This window comes from Pteropus medius, unplaced genomic scaffold (genome assembly GCF_902729225.1).
Source record: "Pteropus medius unplaced genomic scaffold, Ma_sr-lr_union100, whole genome shotgun sequence".
Lineage (NCBI taxonomy): Eukaryota > Metazoa > Chordata > Mammalia > Chiroptera > Pteropodidae > Pteropus > Pteropus medius.
The window spans coordinates 36,508,408-36,533,574 of record NW_024354875.1 but is presented as its reverse complement, the minus strand read 5'-3'; the positions used below and the strand labels follow the sequence as shown (position 1 = coordinate 36,533,574).

The window sequence follows — 25,167 nt, the reverse complement described above, 5'->3', positions numbered from 1 at the left end:
AGAGAGAGAGAGAGAGAGAGAGAGAGAGAGAGGAGAGAGAGAAGTTTTTACATCTTATCAATGGTTACGATTTATGGTTGACAAAAGTTCTTGAATGATTCACTTAGGTAAATTATCTTGATTCTATGCACTTGATCAAAATTAAACCCTTCTAGTCTTTGCCAGGGCTAAGAACCTCATCTTTATAAGAGCCTGGAATAGGGAAAAGTTAGTCTGGGGATCCAGATCTTGTCATCAAGTTGTCTATGATAATTTTCTGCTCTTCTAATATTTTGTAAATCCAACTAGTTCATCTCAGAGATTTCCTAGGTGCACACCACAGTGTTGTTGAAAATACCTGTTCAACACTAAACTGTTATATCAGTTTGCCTCCTATAAAGCTATTCTTAGAAGCACAGGGCTTAGAAAAGAAAAACATCTCTTTAGCTCGACTATGATCAGTAGCTTCTGATCATCTACACTAATGAATGAAAAGTGGAAAAATACCAGTCCTTATTTTGGAAAAATGCCTATGGTTTCAGGTAAAACAGCCATCCCATTGTACTTGAACCGACTAGAACCTACCATCAATGAATACTTTTAATACACAGATTCAGGCAGAAGAGCAAATCGAGCTCTTCAAACTATATGGTGTCATACTGTAGAAGTCTGGTATGAACAGTGCATCTAGCATTAGTCCTGCCCCGTGCCTCATTGCTACAGTAGGAAGCAGAGTGTGCCCTGGGGTACTCTTCCAGATGCACACAGATGTTGGTAAGGCGACACAGTTAAGGAGTTTTTGTGAGGGTAAAATTAAACCAGGTTAAGATGAAAATATGCAACGATGTAAAGAATCTACAAAGAAACAACCAAAAGTGGGCTAAATTATTACTACGAATATATTATAGTAATATAATAGCGTAAATTATTATTACGTTATTATTTGCTTCATTTTCTGGTTAAGGACATTTCCTACTTTGAAGGTGGCAACCTAGGTTCTTCATCCCAAATATGCAAGCTATGCTGTTGGAAATTGTCTGTTGGTATGCATGTAAAAATAAATTGCACAAGTTCTTCTGATTAAAAGGAAATCCGTTTTATTGATTAAATTCTATAATATCTTCATATACAAAAGATTAATGTACTTCCTCATAAGCTTTTCAAATGATTGTCTCTGTTGAAGATAATTGCCATACACACAAGCCAGAAATAACTCCTGAGTCTCATGATAAATCATACATAGCCATAAATTGAAATATGTATATGTTTCAGGTGGCTGAACTTGTAACCAGTGAGTTCTTTGAACAAGGAGATCGGGAGAGAGCAGAACTCAAACTCATTCCTTCAGTAAGTTCATCCTTTTATTGTGACGTATTTACCCTGTTGAATGACATTTTTTAAAATGACTCCAAATCACAAGTTGAAAATGGGAAAGATTGAGAATGGACTTAAGGAAGCCCTCCTGAAAAGTTTAAAACTTTAATTAAACTTTGATGCTAAGCACTCTTATTCCCAGGTTTCTGATTAAGAGTGGTGAGCTACTTAACAAGAATTTCCTGAGCACCTACAGAGGGACAAGTAGGCACAAGGGAGGATGTGCAGAGTGGCATTTGAATAATTCAAAGCCTAGTGCTAGAATTTCAGATGTGCTCAATGGCTACTTCGGAACAGAAATACAGAAAAAATTAAAGGCAAGCTGTCCAGACTTGAGGAACTAGAAAAGACAGCTGCAGTGAATCATGATATTCTAGATTTTATTTTCCCATTTTGACCATTCCAAAATCTCAAAAGCAAATCATTTTAAGTCTTTTTTTTCTTTGTTTGCAAAATGAAAAGTTTCCTGGGGAACTAGGTTCTGCTGATTGAAATGCTATTTATATTGGATTCATCCATTCAAATATTGTTTGAGAATGCTTACTGTAAGCTCAGGATAATGCTGTTTTTACTCATCATGATACAAAAGATATAAATGCCTTGGTCACCGCCCTCAAGGAGGGGGTAGCCTTTTTATTCTTAATGAATGGTTAGCTAAAACCCCAATGACTCTGAGAATGGTGCAAAGTATTTTAATGCTTGGCACGGCACAGTAGATTCAGTGAAGCTCAAGAAATGTGTCAGTTGTCCAGAATGTCTGTTTATGAGGATTCAAATCAACTGACTTTTGAACATTTGGAGGTATTTATAAGATCTTCAAGTTTTAAGGCACCTTTCTTTGATGACATTTAAAAGCAAGGAAAAGCAGTAGAACCAGCTCCTAGTTCAGTTTCTTTCTTTTTTTTTTTTTTTGAAGTCAGAACTTACAGTCCTACTAATTTTGACTATTCTTAATTTGTTGCATACCTATGAAAGGCCAGAAGACTGCATAGGTTAAAATGCTCACCAATTGTTTTAGTTTCCAAAGCAACATCTATTTATACTGTTTTCAAAACATACCTTTATTCTTTTTTTGTGATGTCTCCGAATTTGGTTATAATAAAGATAAAAATACTAGATTGGAATAGATAGTTAATGTGTAAAAGCTAGTACAACCCAAATTTGTCTCACCTATATATCTATTTTCAAATAAAAGCTTTTCCTTCCTTTAAAAAACTGTTTTAAAGGCATCCTCTGAAGGGTTTACAACGCAGCAGTACCACAGGTCATTTAATTAAATTAAAAAATATGAGTCAGTTACCAGCATTGGTGAGCTGGCAGCTGCAATAGCGCAGCACTAAGAGCCTTTGTCTGCAGGCTCCAAGAAGGCGTTTTCTGAAGACATAAATGAAATTGATTTTGTGGTAGACAGATAGCTCTAAATGCTACTCTCTCCTCACAAAAGGCTACTTAACATGGCTAATGACTGGGTTCTGGCTGCTGTGGCAGAAGTATCCCTCATCAGTCTTTTTCCAAAGATGTCTAGAAATGTATGCACCCAGAGCTGACATTGCCGTGTTCATTATTCCTTGATATTTAGGAAAAAAATTATCCAGAAGCCGCCTTCAGGTGTCTTGGTCCTAAAGGTCATCAGCGTAACTTCATGAGGACAAAAGCTGATCTGGGCTACAGCCAAAGGGTTGGTAGTAGAACCAGTGAGTCAGTTAATAGAACATGCTTGAGCACCTCCAGATATCAAGCATGAAGCTGGGCACTGCCATCTTCCTTGCCTTCAAAAAACTTGTTGACTGGTGGGAGACACAGACATTAAATAACTAATCACTAATAATCAATAGCAAGATGCAAAATGCTATAAAGGGAAAGCCAGGACAGTATGTTACCTCACACTTCCACTCATCAAGCATTTATTAAGAAATGACTAGTCCAGAAACGGACCCTTACAGTTATGGTCGAGCAATTTTCGACATGGTGTCCAGAGGATGCAATGTGGGGAAAAAATAGTCTTTTCACCAAATGGTGCGTGGACAGTAGGATATCAAATGCAAATGACGTTGGACCCCTATCTCTCACATACTCCCAAAATAACCTGAAAATGGGTCATGGACATAAATGTTGGAGCTAAAACTATAAAACTTTTAGAAGAAAAAAAGGTATAAATCTTCTGGTTTAGATTTGGTGATGGTGTCTTAGATATGATACCAAAAGCACAAGAGACAAAAGAAAAAATAGATAATTGGATTTCATCAAAATGAAAACCTTTGTGTGTAAAGGACACTATCAAGAAACTAAAAAGATATCCCATAGGATGGAAGAAATTATTTGCAAATCGTATATCTGATATGGGCCTAGTATCTAGAATATATAAAGATTATTACAATTTAACAATAGAAAGACAATCCAGTTTATTAAATGGACAAAGGGTTTGAATAGACATTGCTCCAAAGAATACATATAAATGCCAATAAGCACATGAAAACATGTTCAAAATCATTAGTCTTAAGGGAAACACAAATTAAAATCACAGTGAGATACTACTTCACGCCCACTAAGATGACTATAATAAAAAACAGACAATAGCAATAGTTGGCAGGGATATGGAGAAATTGGAACTTTTACATTGCTGGTGGGAGTAAAAAATGATGCAGCTGCTCTGGAAAACAGTTTGGCAAACCCTCAAAACATTAAACATTAGAGTTATCATATGGCCCAGTAATTCTACCGCTAGGTATATCCCCAAGAGAAATGAAAACATACATCCAAGCAAAAACTTGTACATGAATGTTCATAGCAGCATTATTCATAATAGCCAAAAAGTGGAAACAACTGAAATGTCCATTAATTGATGAATGGATAAACAATATATGATATATCTGTACAATGGACTATCATTTGGCAATAAAAATGAATGAAGTGCTAATGCATGTTACAGGAATAAACCTTGAAAACGTTATGCTAAGTGAAAGAAGCCAGTCACAAAGACCACATAGCATATGATTCTATTTATATGAAATGTGCAGAACAGGCAAATCTATAGAAACAGAAAGTAGATTAGTGGTTGCCTAAAGCTGGTGATTTGGGGGAGACTGAGGAATGACATTGGTATGGGATTTCTTTTTGGGGTGACAAAAATTGACTGTTAATGGCTGTACAACTGATTGTGAATATACTGAAATCACTGTTTTTTAAAAAATTAACCGTATACTATGTACCAGAAACAGAGTAATTAGACAAATGAGATATTTAAAAAAATTTAAAAAATATTTCAGATAACAATGAGGGCTATGGAGAAGATAAAACAGAATAATTTTTTTTAAAGGAACACTTTTGACCAAGACTCACTCAGTTCCCAAGAATCATCCCTTTCTCCAGCACATTTCATGGTCTCCAAATTCTAGACCTCTTTCCTAATAGTTAACATTTCATATTGCAAGAAAAAGATGTGCAGAGCCTCTGGGAGTCAGTGACCTTCTCCTTAATTTGGAGATATTTTCCGCAGCAGTACCTTCCTATCTTGTGAGCCTTGGCAGCTGGTGACTTCTGTCCCACCCACACCCACCCTCGTTCATAAGTCTAAAGGATGCAGGATTTTTTAACATCTCTGGGGGACTTTAAAGGGGATGTCTTGGATCTTCCCTCATGACCTGTGTGAATACCAGAACAATGTGGATGGCACCTTTTATCTGGAAGAAAGACAATAAGGCCAGGCAAGGTCAGTCACCTCTTAAACCCTGGCCTTAAGAACAAAGTCCTTAAGAACAAAGGGAGGGACTTTCTCACTGGAGTAGAAGTGGCAGTGTTTGTTGAAGGAATCTGTTTTAGCTCTCCAATTCCAACTGATTGTTTTCCTTTTTATGTCTGCCCAATAGAAATATGTCACTTCCTTTTCTCAAAAATGTACCTAAATTTTCCAAACATTGTATCATAAAGTTTAAAGACTGGGAATGAGGAGAGATGGGTACCTTCTACCATCATCCATCCAGTGATAGATAAAAAATTAGGAGTTTATCATTGACAGACAGAACTTTACCGAAGAACACACAGAATTGCCAAACCAACACTCACCCAGAAAAATTAATACATACAGTTTCTATTTAAAATAAAATTGTTTTTAAAGATCTTTTCCAAACTATCCCACCCTCTTTCACTGTAAAAATACACTGTTTTGTAGCACGAAAACACACCCCCTTCCCCTTGATTTGTACCCAATTCCCAGTGACCTGATGACTTGATTTAGTGGCAGTTACCTCTGTCTGAAGGCAGATTTTGGCCCCAAGGAGTTGTGTGCTATAAAGTTCAAATAAATTCACTTACAAATCTCATAAAAAGAGGTGAAAATACTTTATTTCTCATCATAGATAAAAGAAAAGAAAGTAAAGATTGATTGTGATTTGCGAAGAGTTCCGTTGGTAAAAATTGGATCATTGTGGCAAAGTGTTTGACAAAGCACCTGTAAAACAGTCCAGTGTAATAAAGCAAAGTTCTCCTCCCCCATTCTAGGCTATTTTTGATCGGAACCGGAAAGATGAACTGCCTCGGTTGCAGCTGGAGTGGATCGATAGCATCTGTATGCCTTTGTATCAGGTACTCATGATTCGGGAGGGTCTGCGTGTCCTCACTGAGCCAGTGTGTAGGTACCGTATTTTCAGAAGCTTTAGTTTTAGGAGACTCTTCAGGGTGTGTATGTTTCTAAGAACTACGGTCACAGTTTATCTTTTCTCAGATTTTTGACCCATCCCCTGGGAAAAGATGGTACTACAATGCTAGAGACCTGAATCTCCTTCCAAGACATAATCTCCATGGGCCTCAACTCTCTTCTCTATAAATTAGGAATAATAAGGCTTTTCTCAATGTTTCCCAAACTGCGCCCCATGGAACATGAGGATGCTGCCATAGCCTAATAGATAACTCTGCAAAAAGAGCTCTCAGGCCCAGTAACTAGGGAACCTCCCCACACACCAAAATACTGGAGGCTCAGAGAAGTCCTTCAGGAAAGACATATGTTTAACCTTAATTAACTCAGAATTTCTCAAACACTTGACCATGGAAATCTTTTTCATTTTTTTATAATTTTTCCTTCACTTTTATTATTATGAGAGACAAGAGCGTTCCATGAATCACAGTTTTCTGCTTCAATTCCATGGTCTGGGCCATGGAGTTTGGTGAAGCCCCTTCCATCTAAAAAATATGCCTCTCGCTGAGATGCATGTGACAATTGCCGACCACTGACTTCTGAGCAAGATTCGCTAATGGTTTCCAGCTCTGCTGCCTTGTGTTCAGGACCGGCTCCTGGCAAGGAGACAAGTGTCATCAACTTTGAATGCGCACACGCCACTTTTTGAGTATGGGTTAGGGCTGGCATCCGTTAACTCTGGCAGTTTGCTGTGCCTTGGCTTTTAATTCTGCTTCTAAGCCTTCGCTTTCATGTGTAAAACCTGGCACGTTCTTTACCCCCTACCTAGCTCAATCAGACTGAACTTCTTCTCTAACTTCAAATGAGAAAACACATGCAGGGAAGACGAAACCGCTTTACTTTCTCCCTCTGTGTAACTCCATTAAAAATGCAGTATTGTTTTTTAAGGACCTCACAACCATTAAGTTTCAGGCTTATCCACCACTTTGTTTCAGCACTTTTAGGAATTGCTGAGCCCTGTCACGTTATCCTTAAAAATGAAACAAAACAAAAAAAAACCTTAGAATACTGCCTCGAAGATGTAATTTTTTAATGATTATAAATAACAAAAGTAAATTTGTTTTTTTGTTTGTTTGTTTTATGTTTAACTGTTAAATACATGCTACGATAAAAGCAAAGTTTAAAATAATCTAAAATAGGTTATTTTAGTTATAAATGGAATATAGCGTTCTTTTATTTAATAATGATAGATCAGGTGAAAAAAATCAAGAGCGACATACCCTTTATTATAAGAAGATCCTCTGCTCTCCTTTCTTCCTGTCTGCTCCTCCCATCCTCAATCCTCTGGTATCTCTGAATAAGTTGGGCCCCCATGTATAAAGCCCACAGCTGTTGGATCAGGTGTATCTTCCTTTGCTGAAGTGACCTTGACAATACATATTGAATTATTCTTTTGTTATTCGGTTTCCTGTGCACATTTAGGCAATAAATGAGATGGATAAATTATTCTTGCAATTAATAAATTCCTTTTATATAGGTAAAGCTTAGGAGGATGAAGACATGTATTTGTGGATTTGATAAATTTTTGGTACTGGTTTGCAAAGCTACTTTGGAATGAACTCAAAGTTAACGCACACTTCCAAAGTGATTAGTTATAGTAAACGCTGAAAAGGATGCTCACGTGCTCTTCCATGTTCATTTGTTTCATTACTGATTCACAATCGTTTGGGCTTATCTTATATTTCCTACTGAATACTTGGAATACTTCAGGTTAAAAATGAAGTTCCTTGAATTTAAACTGAAAATGGCAATTTCCAGAATTTAAGAAGTACCATATCACATTATCTATCATTCCTGACTTTTCTGTTTTACTTTACTGCTTACCTGTAAGGTTAGTTACACCTGCTATCTGTAGCCACAGGAAATTAACATATAGAAATGTTAAGTGACACTGCCACCAGATGAGAGTTGCGTCTCGCCCATCCAGGACCTTGATTTTGGTGTAATGGCCTTTCTACTGCCCCATTCCACTTCTGCTGGATAGTTCTACACTGTTTTCTTATGAAACTAACTGGGGAGAGTAATGGCAATCTAAAGAGCAATGTGAAAGGAGCTGTGTGTTAAAGTTCACATTTACACCTGCTGCTAGATCTTCTTGGTTAACAAAGCAAGAAAATCATATTCTTTTCTGAATTCCTTATATCACTAATCTTAAAAAATTATCTCATGGATTCTATTTTCAAATTCTTTACAAGGTTTTGAAACCAACCCTTCAAAAAGCCTGCAAACTGAAACTTTGTAAAGTGATTTAAAGTATTCTCTCTGAAGGTCCTATTTTGTTCCACTTCACACAGTGAGTTTTTCCTTATTGAGCTAGACAATTGCACATTAATGGTTGGTGCTTCAGAACTAAAATGGAATCGGTCAATAGACAGGAATCACCATTAGTGCGAAGACACAAAATCTTGAGGAAATGACTCGCTAAGCAAGAAAAGTCACTGATGTGACACTAGTCACTGAGGCAAAATGTATGCAGAAACTCTGGTTGTTATTGGGGTTTCGAGCACGCAAGTGCAATAATAAAGAGTCTGAGAGGACAAAAGGCAAATGGGAAAGTATGCAGGTGGCAGGAATCCCAAATGTGATTTGTTTGAAATGACATGGTTTGAATCACAGAGCATAAAAATCGTGGCCTTGCCAGTCAGTCTGGGCATAGAGCAAAAGGATATAGAATAGGACGTGAGACAAAGAATGTCTCTTTTAATGACCAAGACCCTGACCTGAAGGTGGGGCAGGTTTACGTGGCAAGAAACCTCACATAGTAACCGAGGTTGCTTACATCGAGAGCTAGAATCCCCTTGCAGGTGGAGCAGAATGGAGAAATGCAGTCTGCTGAGGGACCTCCACACTGGAGGCTGCTGGGTGGGACAGCAGGACAGAATCCAGGGTTTGGTCAGGGAGAGTGGAGATGCAAGTGAGAAGTAGATGCAACTACGGTTTTAATACAACTTTTAACTTCATTGATTTCACTAGGTAAGTTGGATTTTAGTTCATGGTTCTGAGAGGATCGTGCTTGTCAAATAGCAAAATAGATCATGTACTCTCTGCTTGTCCTGGTTTGCTGAGTTTTGTCCCCTCTCCAAGCAAAGGATAAAGATAATAGGTACTCTCAGGTGCCTGAAGGGCTACTCGTTTGTATGACAAGGTAAGAACTTGCAAAAAAGTACACCAGTTCGTTTTGGGTGCTCATTACATTTAAAATTGAAACTCTCATCTCTGGGATGACTTCAGTGAGTATGTTGAGGTAAAACGATGAGAAACCTTTCACCCCAGAAAAATCTATTCATTAGGAAGAGACTTCAGTAATGTAGTAATTGACTAAAAGCGACTGAGAGAAAATACATAAAAATATAGAGATAAAGTAGTGGGTAAGGAAGGAACCTGAAGACAGCAGTCCCAGACCCACAGATAGCTACATAATAGGGAAATACAACATGTTTATAGGTGAGTATATAATTCTCCAGAACTTGCTCATCTTTTTAATCTTATGGTTCCAAACTTTTCTTTTAAAAAAAATAGAAATGGTCCTAATAGGCAGAAGTCATGATTTATCTGTGACAGCATTTTAATCAGGAAGCATATAGGGAGCCAGGAGTGGGCAGGGAACCAGCAAAGCGTGTTCCCCGAGAGAGGACTAAAGCATTGCTTAGTTAGCTCTGTCCTAGCAGGGTATCTCAGAGGAATACATTGACATCTGATTCTCATGCTTTCTGCTGTCTTTGCACCCTGCTGGGGACCCATTAGCCTGCTGCTCAAAGTCTTTGGAGAGAGAAAAAATAGAAAGAAAAAAAAAAGAAAGAATTAAAAAAAAGAAAAAGAAAACCACCATCAAACTTTGAAGTCATTGCTGCACCAGCCTTGGGGATAAACAGAAACCTGATGTCGCAGCATCACACTGAGCCTCTCTGTGCAGTAGCAAGCTAAGTTTTTGCCCTTTGTTTTCATTCTCGACTTAATCAAACCTCAGCGTACCTAGAATTTCAATGATGCACAGAGGCATTATAAATCTTCTGTTTGTTAAGGATTGAGGGATTTAATTTTTCCGTGAACAAACATTATCAGACTTTCAGCTCATGCCAAACCAACTCTTAATTTTGGAGTGGAGTTTTTCACAGATGATGCAAAAGAGTTTGACCTGGACAGCAGCATCTAGCCACTGTAATTCGTTCTCATTCTCATTCTCTCTCTCTCTCTCTCTTTCTCTCTTTCTCTCTCTCTGTCTCCATTGAAAGAGGGGAAAGTTTGGCAAGAGAGTATTGCCTCTTTATAACAATGTCATGGGGCTTCTGCAACAGGCAAGGCTTCTGATGTTATGATTTGACTTTTTTTCTGCCTTCAGTTGTAATGGTTGTTTTGGAAAATGTGTTCTACCTCATGCAATTATTAATATGCTCTCTGGAAAGAAGGGAGAAAATCTTCCATACATAGTTGAAATTGTAAAAACTGGGAATTAGAATGGATAAACTGAAAAAGAGGTTGTAAGGTGCTACTCCAAGACAATTTTTCTAGATACTAATAAAAGTACCTTAAAAACAACTCAGTGCTCTCCAGATGGTTCATACCTAATATCCTTTTTTTTTTTTAAAGAATAATTAATGAACTACTGGGTAACTAGTTAGAATATAATATTGTCTCCTCTTAAAAACCTACAAGGAGTGGGATGTGGGTAGGGAGAAGAATAATTTTGTCAGGTGCTTAAAAGAAATGGATACCGTCCAAATAAGTTTCCTATAAATATTTTCTCTTGACATCTAGTATTCTTATGGATGAGAGGAAGAAATAGTTGGGGCTAATTTCTTACTTGTTCTTACAAAGCGGGGGACATATGTGGAATAACACCATACATAACTCAGTAAACTCAGAAGAAAGGAGGGAAAGAAGAAAGTTAGTTGGGGGGGTGAAATAACTTCCTATATTCTCTATAATGTATCTGTCTGGCTCCAGATAGATTGGGGGGTGGGGCATTCAGGGACTGGTACTTAAACTTGACATTAAAGTATCTCAATTTCCCCTGGTTAAAGCAGACCTTTGGGAGGACCAACACATGATTTATTCCCAATCAGAGCTATTTCTTCTCCCCAGCCAATATCTAGGTGCCAGGGGAGCTCTCTCGTAACCATTCTGCCGGGGGAGCTCTCTCATAACCATTCTTTGATGTGTGGGAGAGGGACCCAAGTACACGTTCTGCCTGTTGGGTCCTACTGGGTTCATTGAGAGGTGGCTGATCAGTGTCTGTATGACTCCGGGTGTGATGCCATGCTGGCTTTGTGTGACTCTGGGTGTGGGTGTGATGAGCACGTTGTACAGGCCCTGGCCACTAGCTCTGGCTGCTGAACTCCATGGACCCTGTAGGAACCTCGCAGGGCAAGCCTCCACCAGCTTCCTGGGCAGTTCCAGTCAACTGGTTCTCTTACCATTTGCTCAGCTCCTGTGAGACGCCCAGGAACTCCCAGTTACTTTCTCTTCACTCTGCTGTCCACACAACTTCCTCAGCCCTTTCTAATATGCGATGCTGCCTGTTTTAGGAAAATTCTGTCATTTTCTGGAATTAGGCTCAGAAATTCAAGATACTAGTCCTCACCCCACCCTCAGGCTTTAACCCCAAAGAACATGGAGCCTGGACACTCCCTTCCGATTTGATTCTCTCTCACACACATGCATACCCTTTCTATCTCTCTCTCCTTCATCTTTCTCTTCTCTCTTCCTCTTCTCCCTCCCTCGCTGCTTCCCTAAGTGCCACAGTAGAAAATACATTGGTTTAAAATTTTCAGGATATTGTCCTTGTTACACATACTATGCCCAAATCTGAGTGCTGATAGTAAAACCTGTTTACTTCCGTTTTCTATGTACTAGTCAAATATGAATGGAAGAGAAATACAAACATCCAAAAGTCTCTCCCCTGCAGTCTGTCTCCTAAACTTTTGCAAAAATGATCTTCCTTTAAAAAAAAAAAATTTGGAGCATGGCATCCCTTTGCTTAAAAACCTCAGATTACTACCACCATCCATAAGATACCTTGCAGACTCCTTGGTTTAGTGTTCCGGGGCCCCCTGTATGAGGCCCCTGCCTCTTGGCCTCACCTCCGGTCGCTCTGCCCACTTTCTCACTTATGCACGCTTTGCCCCAAAGCACAGGACATGCTCGCCCTTTCATTCGCCTTCTCATGTCGTCGCCTAAGCCCCCCTCCCTCTCCTTTCTGCCTGGAAGACAGCAGCCCAAACCATCATCTCCTGTTCAACCTTTACTCTCCCTCGACATTCCCACGGCGCTCTATCCAGCTCTTCATAATCACACATAGCACTCTGTACTGTGATTATCTTTCTGTCTGTCTGTCTCTTTTCCACATTTGATTAGTTTCTTGGAACCATCATATTCCTGGTACTTAGCACAGTGCCTACCATATGCAAATTGCTCAGTAAATATTTGTTGAACAAATGAATGAAGAAACAAAGAATGAATAATAGGATGCTGTATAGCAGAATTAATTATAAGCAGTGGAATGGATGTACAAAGTTGGGTTATAATGTCATTTTAAATTATCATCTAGAAATGCATAAAACCCTTCATCAGAGTACACGCCGTTATATTCTTGCCCATAATCTGAAGTATATGGTCTATGATATCTTTTTAGAAAGTAGTTTAGTTCTCATCATGGTTGAATTGGCCCTTAATTCTAACGTAAAAGACCAGTTTATAGCCATGAGTTTTTCAGGGCTTTGACTTTTTCAACCAGGAAATACATGAAATTATTTTATTCAGCATTGCCAGAAAATGTAGTCTTCTGGTTATTTTAACATCCAAGTTAATAGAGAGAGCTAGCACATATACATAGATTTCAAGAAGTTATATTGTATATTGTATACATGATTTCAAGAAATTATAATACAACAAAGCACACTGTTTATCATGATTAAAATTAATCTTTCTTTGACTTAGGAGACTTTCCAGATGCTACAGTGCCTAACAGTTATCAATACAAACATCAAATAATAATGTGCTATGTAGTATGAAGTGCTGAATAGCAGAAAGGGCTCACTGATAGAGGAGCATTGAAGTTCATGTCACTTCACACACTGTGTGTGACATGTGGCAAAGGCATCTCACACCCTTGGTGACAGCTCGGAGTTCTTCCTGAATATCTGACATGTCATGATGTTTAATTTTGTAGTAGATTTTCTACCTCCGAAAAATAAGTTTTACTTGATAAAGCAACCAGTTCTATGTACATTTGTTATAAATAAAATGGACTTTAATTGTTTTTATTTCATGCAAGTAAAAAAAAAACGTCTTCTTTATACAGTAGCACTTAATCCATTTCTACTATTCATATGCATTTTATGAGCTCAAAACTGCCACCATGAATCCATATTAAAATGCTGGAAACCGGTGAAAAAATGATAGTCTACTTCTTAATAAGGCTTTTGAAGGTAAAATTTAAGACAAGTTCTTCTCCTTAACCAGATGACAGGCATAAATAACTTTTTTTAAAAGTATTTCTGCTTTGGAATCATGAAGCTAGAAATCACTCAACTCCAAGCCCATACAAGGCTTGGGATATTATCTTTACTTAAGTTACTTTCCAGTTCCTCTAGAAAGCATATTTAAAAGCTAATTTACCTCTTCTTCATGACATTTTCTTCTTTGACTTTTTTCAGAAGAAAAAGGTAGGAAGGGAGCGAGGAAGGAAGAGAGATAGAGAAGGAAAATTGCAATTTTTTCAACCAGGAAATGAATCAAGTCCTCTTTTAAAGATTGTTTTTTGCACTTTAAGTGCCTCTTCCAAATTTCTGTACTCTAATTTCATTGGGAGCGGGAGAGGGGGCGGGCAGGAGCGGGGCTGGGGGCTGGGGGGGGGAGGTGGGGGGTGGGGGGGTGGGGGGGGGGTGGGGGTGGGGGGTGGGCGGGGATCAGCATTGTTTGAGCTCCTGGGAAGAGAAACATGAGATAGACAAAGTATTCTTATTATGCCATTGCTAAACAATCTTCTGTACAATTCTAAATGTTTTCTAAGAGAATTCAAGGAGGTGTTATCTGAATCCTCAGCTATTAACACTTGTATTTAATTATCTGAGCTGCAGCTATAAAAATAGTAAATGAATCGCTCTAGTCACATTGCCTCCTTTTAGCGAGCAGCTGCTAAACAGCAATGTTACCAGGGAAAGCCAGGCTCTCCACCTCATGCAACACCAATATGGCAGCCCAACAGTTGAGTCTGTTAGCCAGAGTCTCAGACAAATTTAGGGACTTCTGTCAGACTGAATTTTGGGGAGAAAAAAAAAAAAGTTCAGTATCAGAGTCCTACAGATACAAGGGTATCCTTATGCATATTTTTTCAGTAAGCAGACATTTAGTGAATACTGACTGTGTTTGCCACTGGATAAGGGCTTACATTTTAAAGTTTATAGGGTACTTTTACATACACAATTAAATTTGACCCTAACGCTGTGAAGTAAGAAAATACTTCATTCTGGATCCTGTAATGTCAAATGGTCTAAGTTTTACATACGAGTAAACTGAAACCTAAAGAAACTAATGGACTGAATCAGAGTGAAGCCATAATACATGGGAGAGCCAGAATTTCAAAGCCGAGTCCTCTCGGTATTACTTTGCTGCTTTTTCCCACCGTACTCCCCTATGGCAGTGAAAGGTAGTTCCATTTTGTCCAACAGTGCTTTTCCTTTGCAAACTTTCCATTTACAAAATAAAACTAAAAATTGTTGAAGGGGAAAGATACAGGAACCAGAATACAGATTCCGGGAAAGCAATTTCTAGGGGACTGACTGGGCTAATAGACTCTGTTGAGCTGGTTACTACAGAAAACTTTCTCAGAAACGTTTTAAGTCAAGTTGTCCTTGATCTAACACTTTCACCTGTAAAGATGTTGCCAATAAAACATGGTGGATGGACTTGTCGAGTTTATCTTGTCATTCACCCAAGAATTCTATCAATATAATAATAGGGGAATTTTAAAAAAGATATACACTTTCTTGAGCAACAAGAAGAAGCCGGAAGAATTTTGAAGAGCATGATAGGAAAAGCCTAGATGGCCTTGAACAGACTGTTAGCAGAAGTAAAGATATTAACAACTGTGCTGGTACGGACTCAGGGGAAACGAGGCCACATTAGAGAAAACAGATGTCACCTCAGAGAATACCTGAATCGTTGAGAGCTAACTGAAGGAGAAATAAGGACCTCACATTCTCTTAATCCTGTGGTGCCCCTTCATGATATAAAAATAGTTTATATCATGATATCCACATGCAAACACCTTTTTACCCAGGTACACCAATGTATTCCATATTAGTCACTTAACACAAAGTTCATAACGTGTTTCCATATTCCTAATATAATTTGCATATTTTCCTTTGAAACAGCAGTCTAGTATTCCTATCAGTTGGCTCGTTATCATTTATTCAGTCATTTCAATTTTTTTATTTTTTAATTTTTCCTAATTGAAATAATTCTGAAGTAAACACCTTTGGTCAATATTTTATTGACTTATTTAATACTATTAAGTGTGATTAGAAGTAATGAAGTTGCATTTCTTTAAAGAGATAGATGTAAACTCTCAAGGACAACAGAATGTGAGAGGAGATAAGATATACTCAAATATTGGAATGTGTAAAGGAAGTTAACTTCCCAGAATGTGTGCAGGAGGGGACACCAAAAAGAAGCGAGCTGAGCTGTCTTTCAGAAGGAACTCCTGAGAGGCTCAGGACTTAGAGGGGCCAAGGACAGCCCAGAAGAAGTGTATTCATTTCCTAGCGCTGCCTAACAAAGTACAGAGTGGCTTAAAACTACAGAAATCTTTCTCTCAGAGTTTTGGAGGCTAGAAGTCTGAAATGCAGGTGTGGCAGGACTGGTTCCTTCTGGAGGCTCTGAGAGAGAATCTGTCCCATGCTTCTCTCCTAGCTTCTGATGTTTGCCAGAATCCTTGGCATTCCTTGGCTTACAGATGCATGACTCCAATTTCTGCCTCTGTCTTCGCGTGTCTCTATATCTTCACATGGACTTCTTATAAGAACACTAGCCATTGGATTTAAAGCACTCTCTAATCCAATATGACTGCATCTTAACGCGATTACATCCGCAAAGACTCTATTTCCAAATAAGATAACATTCTCAGGTACCGGGGCTTAGGCCTTGCAGCATTATCTTTTGGGACGCAATTCGATCTACGACACTGAGGTTGCGGCATGGGCCTGGAGACAGGAGGAAAGGTTGGAAGTCAGTAAATAGGGTCTCAGGAATCTCCTACAACCCAAACAGCCAAGTAAACAGCCTCTGTAGCCAGTGCCAAGTGAGGAAAACAGAGCACTCGTCTCTTGAACACTAATTTTGAGAATTCATGGCTGAAATTAAAAGCCTGTGGACCGGCTCAATGCCCAGATACTCTTGTACTCTATACCTAGGAAGCCAGTAGCCCGTTACCCCCAGAAACAGAAAAATGGGTTTTCGAGCTGGGAAAGCAGAACAGCCTCAGAGAAAACACTTGCACTTGGGACCCTCTCAATAAATGAGTGAACTCCCTGCAGGATGCCCTTAAAATGAAGTCCACCAGTCAAAATCACAGCTTCTCCCACTTCTCCTCTCCCCTTACACACTGCCTTGAATAAGTCTTTCAGTGCCTGCACTTAAATATGTGCAAACAGATAAGGGCCACAGTAGTTTGAGGAAAGCCTCCAATATAAAGGAATGGAAGCAAGTCAAAAAACATAAAGGAAAGAGGAATTTAGAGTGCACAGTAAAAGCAAAAAACACAAAAGACAACCTCAAAAAAACCTCTAGCATCAAAAAGGTAAGAAATATGTTATAAAATAAGACCAAATGCCTGTTTTTTTCCTCTATTATTGTCTCCATTTTATGATTTTTCTCACTCCTCTGGGTCCCCATACTAGAAGGGCTTTCTGACTCTGTCGCTACCGTGAGCTGCCTACACTCAGACCCTTGTCATGCTCAGCGGCCCCAACCCCATTTTCACCTCTCAATCCCAGCATCCACCCTAACACTAGAATTATCTTTCAAAAGTGAATCTGATTGTGGATCCTTCAGACCCTCCTTCCCCAGTACCGGAGGGAAAAAATCTAAGTTGGTACAGTCGACCTTCCATGCTTACCTCCCCTCCCTCCTTTCTTGGTACCGTCCACTCTTGACATAACTGGCCACTCCTCGCTTCCCAACTTGCTGCCCCACTAATGTTCCACACCCTCACTGCCTTTGCTCACAAGCTCTCTCTGCCAGGCCTACCTTTCCCTCTCTCCCCCAGCAAATCCTACTCTTTAGGAATCTGCTCAGATGTCAAGCTCCGGTAAAACCTCTCTTTGCCCCCAGGAGATAGAAATTCCAGCCTCTGGAATACTTTGCATTTTCCCTTATTAGCTCTTAATGCTTATCTGCATTCATTGTCTCTGTTACTCATCCACACTAAGTGCCACAATCTCCACCCTCATCCAAGCTGGAGCAGCCGCAGGTCAGTTGTTACTCAGCTGCTGGGAGAGCCCGCAGCACTGCCTCAGCAACACAGCCAGGGTGTGAGAGTGACAGAAGCAGGAAGGAATGGGTTATCCCATTGCTACTAGGAAGATTTTGCATTCCCCCCGCATCTTGTACTTTCAGTGTGCCCCGAAATAACCTACCATTCCTGAGCTGCCCTGTGGCGGGTGTTAACATTTCTGTCTTTATTTCACAGTTGAGAAACTAGGGAGGTTATACTTGCTGCTCGGAATCACCCTAGTGAAATAAGGAGTGTTTCAGCATGTGACCAATGCCCCGCTACAAGCAAAGGGAGGCCTAAACTATAGAACCATAAAATAGCAGAAAAGCAAGAATTATTCTCTAAGCCCTTGACTTAATATGTCATCTATGATCTTAGTGCTATAGACGGTCTGAAGAGCTGAAGGAGCTAAACAAGAAAAGATAAAGAGAGAAACAGAGATGTACAGAGAAGAGTCAGAGGAAAAGAGAAAAGAGACCTAAGATGAGGCATAAGGGCTATAAGTGTCCTCTTTCAGATCTGCCCTCTGCTCTCATAAAACCTAAAGCTCATTATCCTCAGCTTTCTTTTTATGGCGATCACCACTGGCTTGTAGGTTTGACTGAAAGCAACTCCACTCTGCTACTTTTTTAAGGTCTCTGGCCTTACAAAGTGACTTCCTTCTTGGAGCGAGTGGAATTGATGATAGTTAATAACAGCCTTCCCAATAGTCTGAATGAAGGAGGACACATCAAAGCCCTCCATACATGTGAGTCATTATTATTGTTATCGTCATTAATATGTTCTCTAAGTTTCAGCAGCCTCTGTTGTAAATTTGGATAAAAACAGCCAAACCACTGATCTTGCTACCATGTGGTGAGTCTACACTATGGTGTTTCTTAAGCATTTACTATGTGGCAGGCATCAGAATGACTTTCCAGCACTATCTGATTTAATTCTCTTAGCAATATCAACTTAACTATTATTATCCCCCTTTTCAGATATGAAAACTGAGGCTAGAGAGTTTCCAAGTACACAAATATTAAGTAACAGAACTTAGATTCTTTCTGCTTTCACATCTGGGCTTCTCACCAGTATGACCTAACTGCCACCTGAGATAATGTGTGTGCAAGCATTAGCATCATATAAATCTCATGTCCTTATTGAGTCACCGTAAACAGAAGCAACATGCTATTATAACGCTAAAATGTTTAACTGGAAGCGAACTGGCAAATCATCTGTATGTGAGGAAGCAAAACCCTGAAAGGTCACTTGTGACCCGACTCGATAGTGGCAACACTAAGTTTAGAACCAAGACTTTTGACTTTTATTTTAAGGTTTGTCCCAATATACCCTGGCATCTATGTATAAAATTTGAAACAAAGTTTTCAAAGCTATCCTGAAGGGACAGATTTTGAAAAGGAAATCAACATTAGTGGCGATACAGATTTCAGACAAACAGAAAGCGGATTGAGCCAGGAGTTTGTTTTGAAGGACAGCATGGTGAACCAAGATGCCTCCAAGAACAGGGGAAATGGAATGAAAAGTCAGCAAACAAGGTAGAAAAGACAGCCCTGAGAGGGCCTGAGAAACTGAACAGAAAATCTGAAGGAAGATAAATGGATAATTTAACAGCCATTCAGTTTTTAAGAAAGACAAAGAATAAGCTACATTGCATCAGAAAAGGCCTAGAAATGATGATGGATGGGCCCCTTCAAATGAGTGGTGAACACAACAGAATCACAGTTGCCTGCACAATTCCCAGCTGAGGGCAAATTTGAGGAACTAAATAAGGATATGAGACTGATACGGATTGAAGAGTTTTTCAGAATCTATTTAATGGCCAGGCAGGGGACATTGATCGCTTTTCAGAGGAAATGCTTAGGATCAATGAGGTAGTCAGCCCTTATTTGGGATGTGAAAGGGTGAGCGGGGTGGGGAAGGGGTTTAGACACAACGTTAGTGCAACAAACATTAAGATACTAAAATAATTTTTTAATTATGGCGGTGAAGCACTAAATTATTTTGATCTTTATGAAATAAGCCACTTCTCTTTTTTATCCTTGTACTTGTAAGCCTTATTTAACTATCAACAATCAGATGACTTATTGTTTAATAATTCTAACACATGATCAAAGATTACTAGTTCCTTTATCAAAAAGTTCACATTAAACTTTTAAATAAAATATTTTATTGTTAAATAGTTTATACACACCCAGTGAACAGAATTCAAAAGGTACAAAAAGCACAAAAGTATTAGAGAAAAGTGTCCCCCAGGCACTCAGTTCCTCTCCCTCGGGACAGCCACTATTAACTGATTTCCAAAGATAGTCTATGTAAAAGCATAAATACAGTGTTATTACAGTTTTTATATATAATGTTTACACACTTCATTTTATAGAGTGTATATATGTATTTATGCACACACTATGTTCATATACATATATACATGTATGTACATATGTATATATATACACAATTACATGTAAATGTGTATACATGTATATTTATGTATGTATCATATGAGTATATCTCACTCTATACCTTGTTTTTTTTACACCTAATATATTTGTGAGATCATTCCTTTACAGTGTTCATATAGCAGCTGACTCATTCTTTTTGATAGCTGCAGAGCGTTAGATTTTATAGATGAAAAATAAATTATTTAACCAATAATTGATTACTTATTTACAGATACTGATGTTGTTTCTAATACTTTGTTATTGTAAACAATGTGCAATAAATATTCTTATAAATGCATCATCTTTACACTTTATTTGTAGGATAAACACCCAGAAGTGGAATTACTGGGCATTTGGCTATGGGCATTTGAAATTTTGATAGACGTTGCCAACTTTCCCTCTGTGGAGTTTAAACCAATTTCTGTTCCCACCAGCAATGTCTGAGCTGCCTATTTCTTCACACCCTTACTACCACAATGCATTATCAAACTTCTTGAATTTTGCCAATAGGATAGGTGCAAAATCTATCTCTTTGTAATTTTAACTTGTATTTTCCATATCATAAATGAGTCTGATATTTTCAGTATAGATTTATTTACTTAGGAGCCATCTGTATTTTTTTCTGTAAACTCTTCACATGTTTATCCATTTTTTTTCTGTTGGGTTGGTGGTCTTTCCTTACTGATTAGTAGGAGATCACTATATATTAAAGAAATAAACCTTTATCTGTAGAACACATGGCAAATATTTTTCCAAGTTGCCATTTATCTTTTCATTTTGTTTATGCTATACAAAATTTTATATAGTAAAATTCATGAATCCTTTTACAGCTTCTGGATTTTATGTCATAGAATTACTTTCCCATTTCAAAATTATAAATTTTTTTAAATTCTCAGAACTTCTTTTTGTATTTTATGGTTTCATTTTTTTAATATTTAAATCTGTTATTCATCTAGCTTTGCTTTATTTTGTTGGATGTAAAGTATGAGGTCAGATTCCAACTTTAGTTTTTCAGATTGCTACCCAGTTTTCCTATCAGTTTTTGACTAATCTTTTTCCTTATGATTTAAAAAGTCACCTTCATCATATACTAAATTCTCTTAAATTTAATTCTGTTTTTACTCTTTTTATTCTATTCTGTTGATCTGCCTGCCGAGTCATACTATGTTAATTAATATTGCTTTATAATATATTTTAATGATAAGCCTAATTGTACCCTCCCTATTGCTCTTTCAGTATTTTATGAGTATTTTTGTTTAGTTTTCCACATAAGCTTTAGAATTTAGTTCAAAAACAAATCCAGCATGCCTTTTTATTGGGATGCTTAATTAATTTTAAATGGCCAATGTTTCAAAATTAAATTAATATTAAGCTTTCCAACATTGAATAGATAGAAAATGTTGCTCCTTAAGAAGTTTTCATTTATAAAATTCCAATGATCCCTTCCTTAAACTGCACTTCAAAAATGTGATAAAAAAATATTCAGGATATTGGTCCTGCTGTCCCTACACATGTAAACTTTTCCCATGTCTTAGCCTTTTAAGGAGTTAGCAATGTAATTAGAGAAAAGCTACAATAACAAACTCTAAAAACAGGTCCTAAAGTAGACAGATTGGCTCCTTTATATGGACAAAGAGAAGGCCAGCTAATGCTACAACATCCTCCTCATACGCTCAGTGGTATATGTAAAATAATTTTCTCTTTTCTTTATCTCCAAATTCTCCCTTTCTTTTAATTGTATTGTAAAATTAAGGGGGGTGGGGGGGATTCTCTTACCATATGGAGAGAAACCACTAAAATAATTTAAAAATTTTGTCCCCAAGGATCTTTACCTAAAGACAGAGCATTTCTCATGGATGCTTTAGGTCTGGTCCTCTGTAGATCTGAGACATTGGGATGCCAGGCTTTGATGGCTTCTGCCTGTCTCAAATCTGGGCACTGTTTGGTGCTGGGCATGAAGACCATCTTTAAATTCTCGCAAGAAATGCTCAGTAATCACTGATTTTTACAGTACTAACTAAGCAGTTCATTAGTACGAATAATTAGTCTTTTGACTCTTTTGGAACTCTCAAATACAGTTGGCCATCTTTATCCACAGGTTTTACACTTGCAGATTTAACCAACCTTGGATCAAAAAAAAAAAAAAAATTTACGTTGTTGCTGACATGTACTATGTAGTTAAGCCTACAATCTTTTGGTCTGTACTGAACATGTACAGACTGTTTTTTCTTGCCATTATTCACTAAGCAATACAATACAACAACTATTTACATATTATACTGTATTAGGTATTATAAGTCACCTAGAGATGCTTTAAAGTATACGGGAGGCTGTGCATAGGTTATATGCAAATACTATGACATTTTATATAAGGAACTTGAACATCCATGGATTTTGGTACCTGTAGGGGTCGTGGAATCAACCCCCCATGGATACTGAGGCATGATTGTTTAGGTTAAAAAATAGAAGAGCAAATACTAACAGAGTATTCTAGAATCCATTCTTAGAGATCCCGGAGTACCTTACTCAGAACACTATGCACACTAAGGACATTGCAATTGCATATTTGTACAACCCTCTCCTATCTATTATGTATGGAGAACCTGGTAACTCAAGGCACAGAAGACGTATACAAAAAAATCTATAGTAAATGAATTTCTGCAGCTCAATAAACTAAAATTTAAATATGGTCCTTTTTACACATTGAACTTTGCAAAAATAATAGATTTTATATATTTATATAAAATCTCAGATGCATAGTTTTACCAGAAAACATTCTGGTGTTTGGAGAGGTGGCTTGTTACCATGTGGCTGTGTTTTAGTTACATGTTCCAACCACCTCTTATATGAAGCCCCATTCATCAAAGGCGGTGGCTTCTGGGTCAGCAGCCATTCCTTCCAAGTCAGATGTTGCCTACACAGTGAGCATGATTGATTAGGTACCAATCTGCTCTGAAAACCCAACCAACAGGATAACCTATGATAGTATCCTGGAGGGGGCTTATTATAACAGAAGAGATGGTTCTCTTTGCTCCCGTTTACATGAGCTGTCTTTAGGTCTGCCTGTTATTTACTACCTAAAACCCTTGTTTTATTTTCCCAGGGCAGGATAGAGTAGATGAGTCACAAATAAAAGATTCACTGTCTACACCCAATGTTTGGGAGGTGGTGTTCCTTCATAACTCAGAAAGGTCACTTCCTTCCTGTGAATTTGCCTTGAAACAGTGTCATGGACACTGGAACAAAAGAGTTGCTCCACTGTCCCGACGCTGCAGTTAGATGTGAGACACTTGTCATTGCCAAAGTGCAAAGACCCCTTGTGTACGGACGCCACGGACTTTGAACTCAGACAGGCCTGCACTGACATTCCAGCTCCACTGTACACTAAACCATGTAAACTTTGGCTCTTTTAACTTAATTTCCCCAATCTCAGGCTCTTCATCTGTCAAATCAAGGCCCAAAATACCTATCTCACAACATCGTGGTGAGATTAATCTGCTCACATATGGAGAGGTCTTAGTATGGCACCTGGAACACAGGACACATTCAATACTCAATAGTTAGTTCATTTCGGCAAGGTGTGTTTGCCGTCTATCACAATGAGCAAACAGTGGCCCACAGAATAGACTCGGCCCGCAGACATGTTTCATTCAGTTGAATGCTGTTTTTAAAACTGTAAAATGTCCAGTTTGCCATAGGCTCCACCACTCCCAACTGTATAATGCAGCCTATTTTGTTCATTAACTTTACTGGCCTGGCCCTATAGACATTTGAGTTTCAGACTCTTGCCCTATATTATGGAAATAACAATGCTATTAATCTAAGGAGACTAAAATCCTGGCCTCATAAATTCAGAATGTTAATGTCATCTGTAAATATCATTTTCCACAAAGGAATCCCTTGAGCATATAAATAAAATAAGCTCAATAAGCAACCTGTGAGGTAAGGAAGGAAATAGAAAAGGAAAGAAAAGAGGGAGAGAAAATTACTATAAAGCCTTGTTGCATTTTCACTTTTACGAGCACTACTAATCTGCTTCAAACCTTAGAAATAAAATTATCTCTTTCTAAGTTATCACTACTACTGTAGTTAGATTTCAGGATATTAGACATTGATGCTGCAAACATTGATGTAGTAACGTGGCTAGACTGTGCCCTCAGGGTTCCAATTATAGATCTGAATCATTCTTGCAGTGGATTCCGACGAGCTTGCTTGCCCTCATAGCAAGCATTACCTCTGTGGCTTTATCATCTTTACTGCTACTTGGGTGCCTGTCTCACATTATTTAAATATTAAGATCTCAGATATCACTAACAAACAAAGTTCTAACAATATTTTTTGGCATTTGTAAAAATCTGACACAGCCTACCTGTTACTGCTGATTCACAGAGTAAATATTGTACACATACAAAAATAGTTTTCGCAACTGGAAAAATCATCTCACCCAATATGACAAACATGGAATAATATTGAACTCCCACTAAGGGGAAAATAACATCTAGTTGCTGTTTTTCCTTTCTGAGTTCACTTTGTCCAGGGAAAATGGATGCTGCCTCCCAATTCCTTTGAGTCCTCCTTCCTTAGAAGCCAAAATTCTGTAGGCCTGCTGACTTTGCCACCAGAAGGAATTGGCATCTTCCATTAGTATTTTTTGAGTCCCCACAATATGGCAGGCTAAGAATGAACAACCTTTTAAAACCTTTTAAAGAGTCTGGCAGACTCTGGGGGTTCAAGGAAGGGAAATAACTGCTAGCTGGTCCCTGACCCTCATTGGGTAAAGAGGACTGCCCAGTGAGTGTTAGCAGCAAATTTCTACGCTGAGGAAGTTGAGGCTCCCTCATGCCAGCCACCAGTTCAAAGTCTGGTGAAGGTTTCGATCTCAAGTAATTCCTGGGGGTGACAGAGGCAATAAGTGACAATAACAAAAGACTCATATTTGGAGCTCAGAGACTCATTCAAGTTAGTTTGATCAGAAATGGAAAATTTTAGCTCAAAGAGCTGGGGAACTTAGAGGTGCAGTTGGCTTGTGGCATTCAGCTGGATCCAGGGGATTCAAAGGCCACCATAAGACATGTGTCCCCTTTTCCCTGCATCTTAGTTATGTTTTGGCCTCGCCCAGTCAGGATTTCCTTACATGTCTTGGCAGCTCTAAGGTCACATGTTTACTATAAGAATTATTCACAACATGC

General features: G+C 38.4%; 1 protein-coding gene across 1 annotated transcript in view; it reads left to right on the top strand.

The window, feature by feature from the left end:
• The window catches only part of PDE11A (phosphodiesterase 11A), a 315,101-nt gene that overhangs the window by 277,911 nt on the left and 12,023 nt on the right, over window positions 1–25,167 (top strand). The window contains exons 17-18 of the mRNA XM_039855267.1: window positions 1,252–1,326; window positions 5,851–5,934. Coding sequence (XP_039711201.1) covers window positions 1,252–1,326; window positions 5,851–5,934 — 159 coding nt within the window. The remainder of the gene's footprint in view (window positions 1–1,251; window positions 1,327–5,850; window positions 5,935–25,167) is intronic.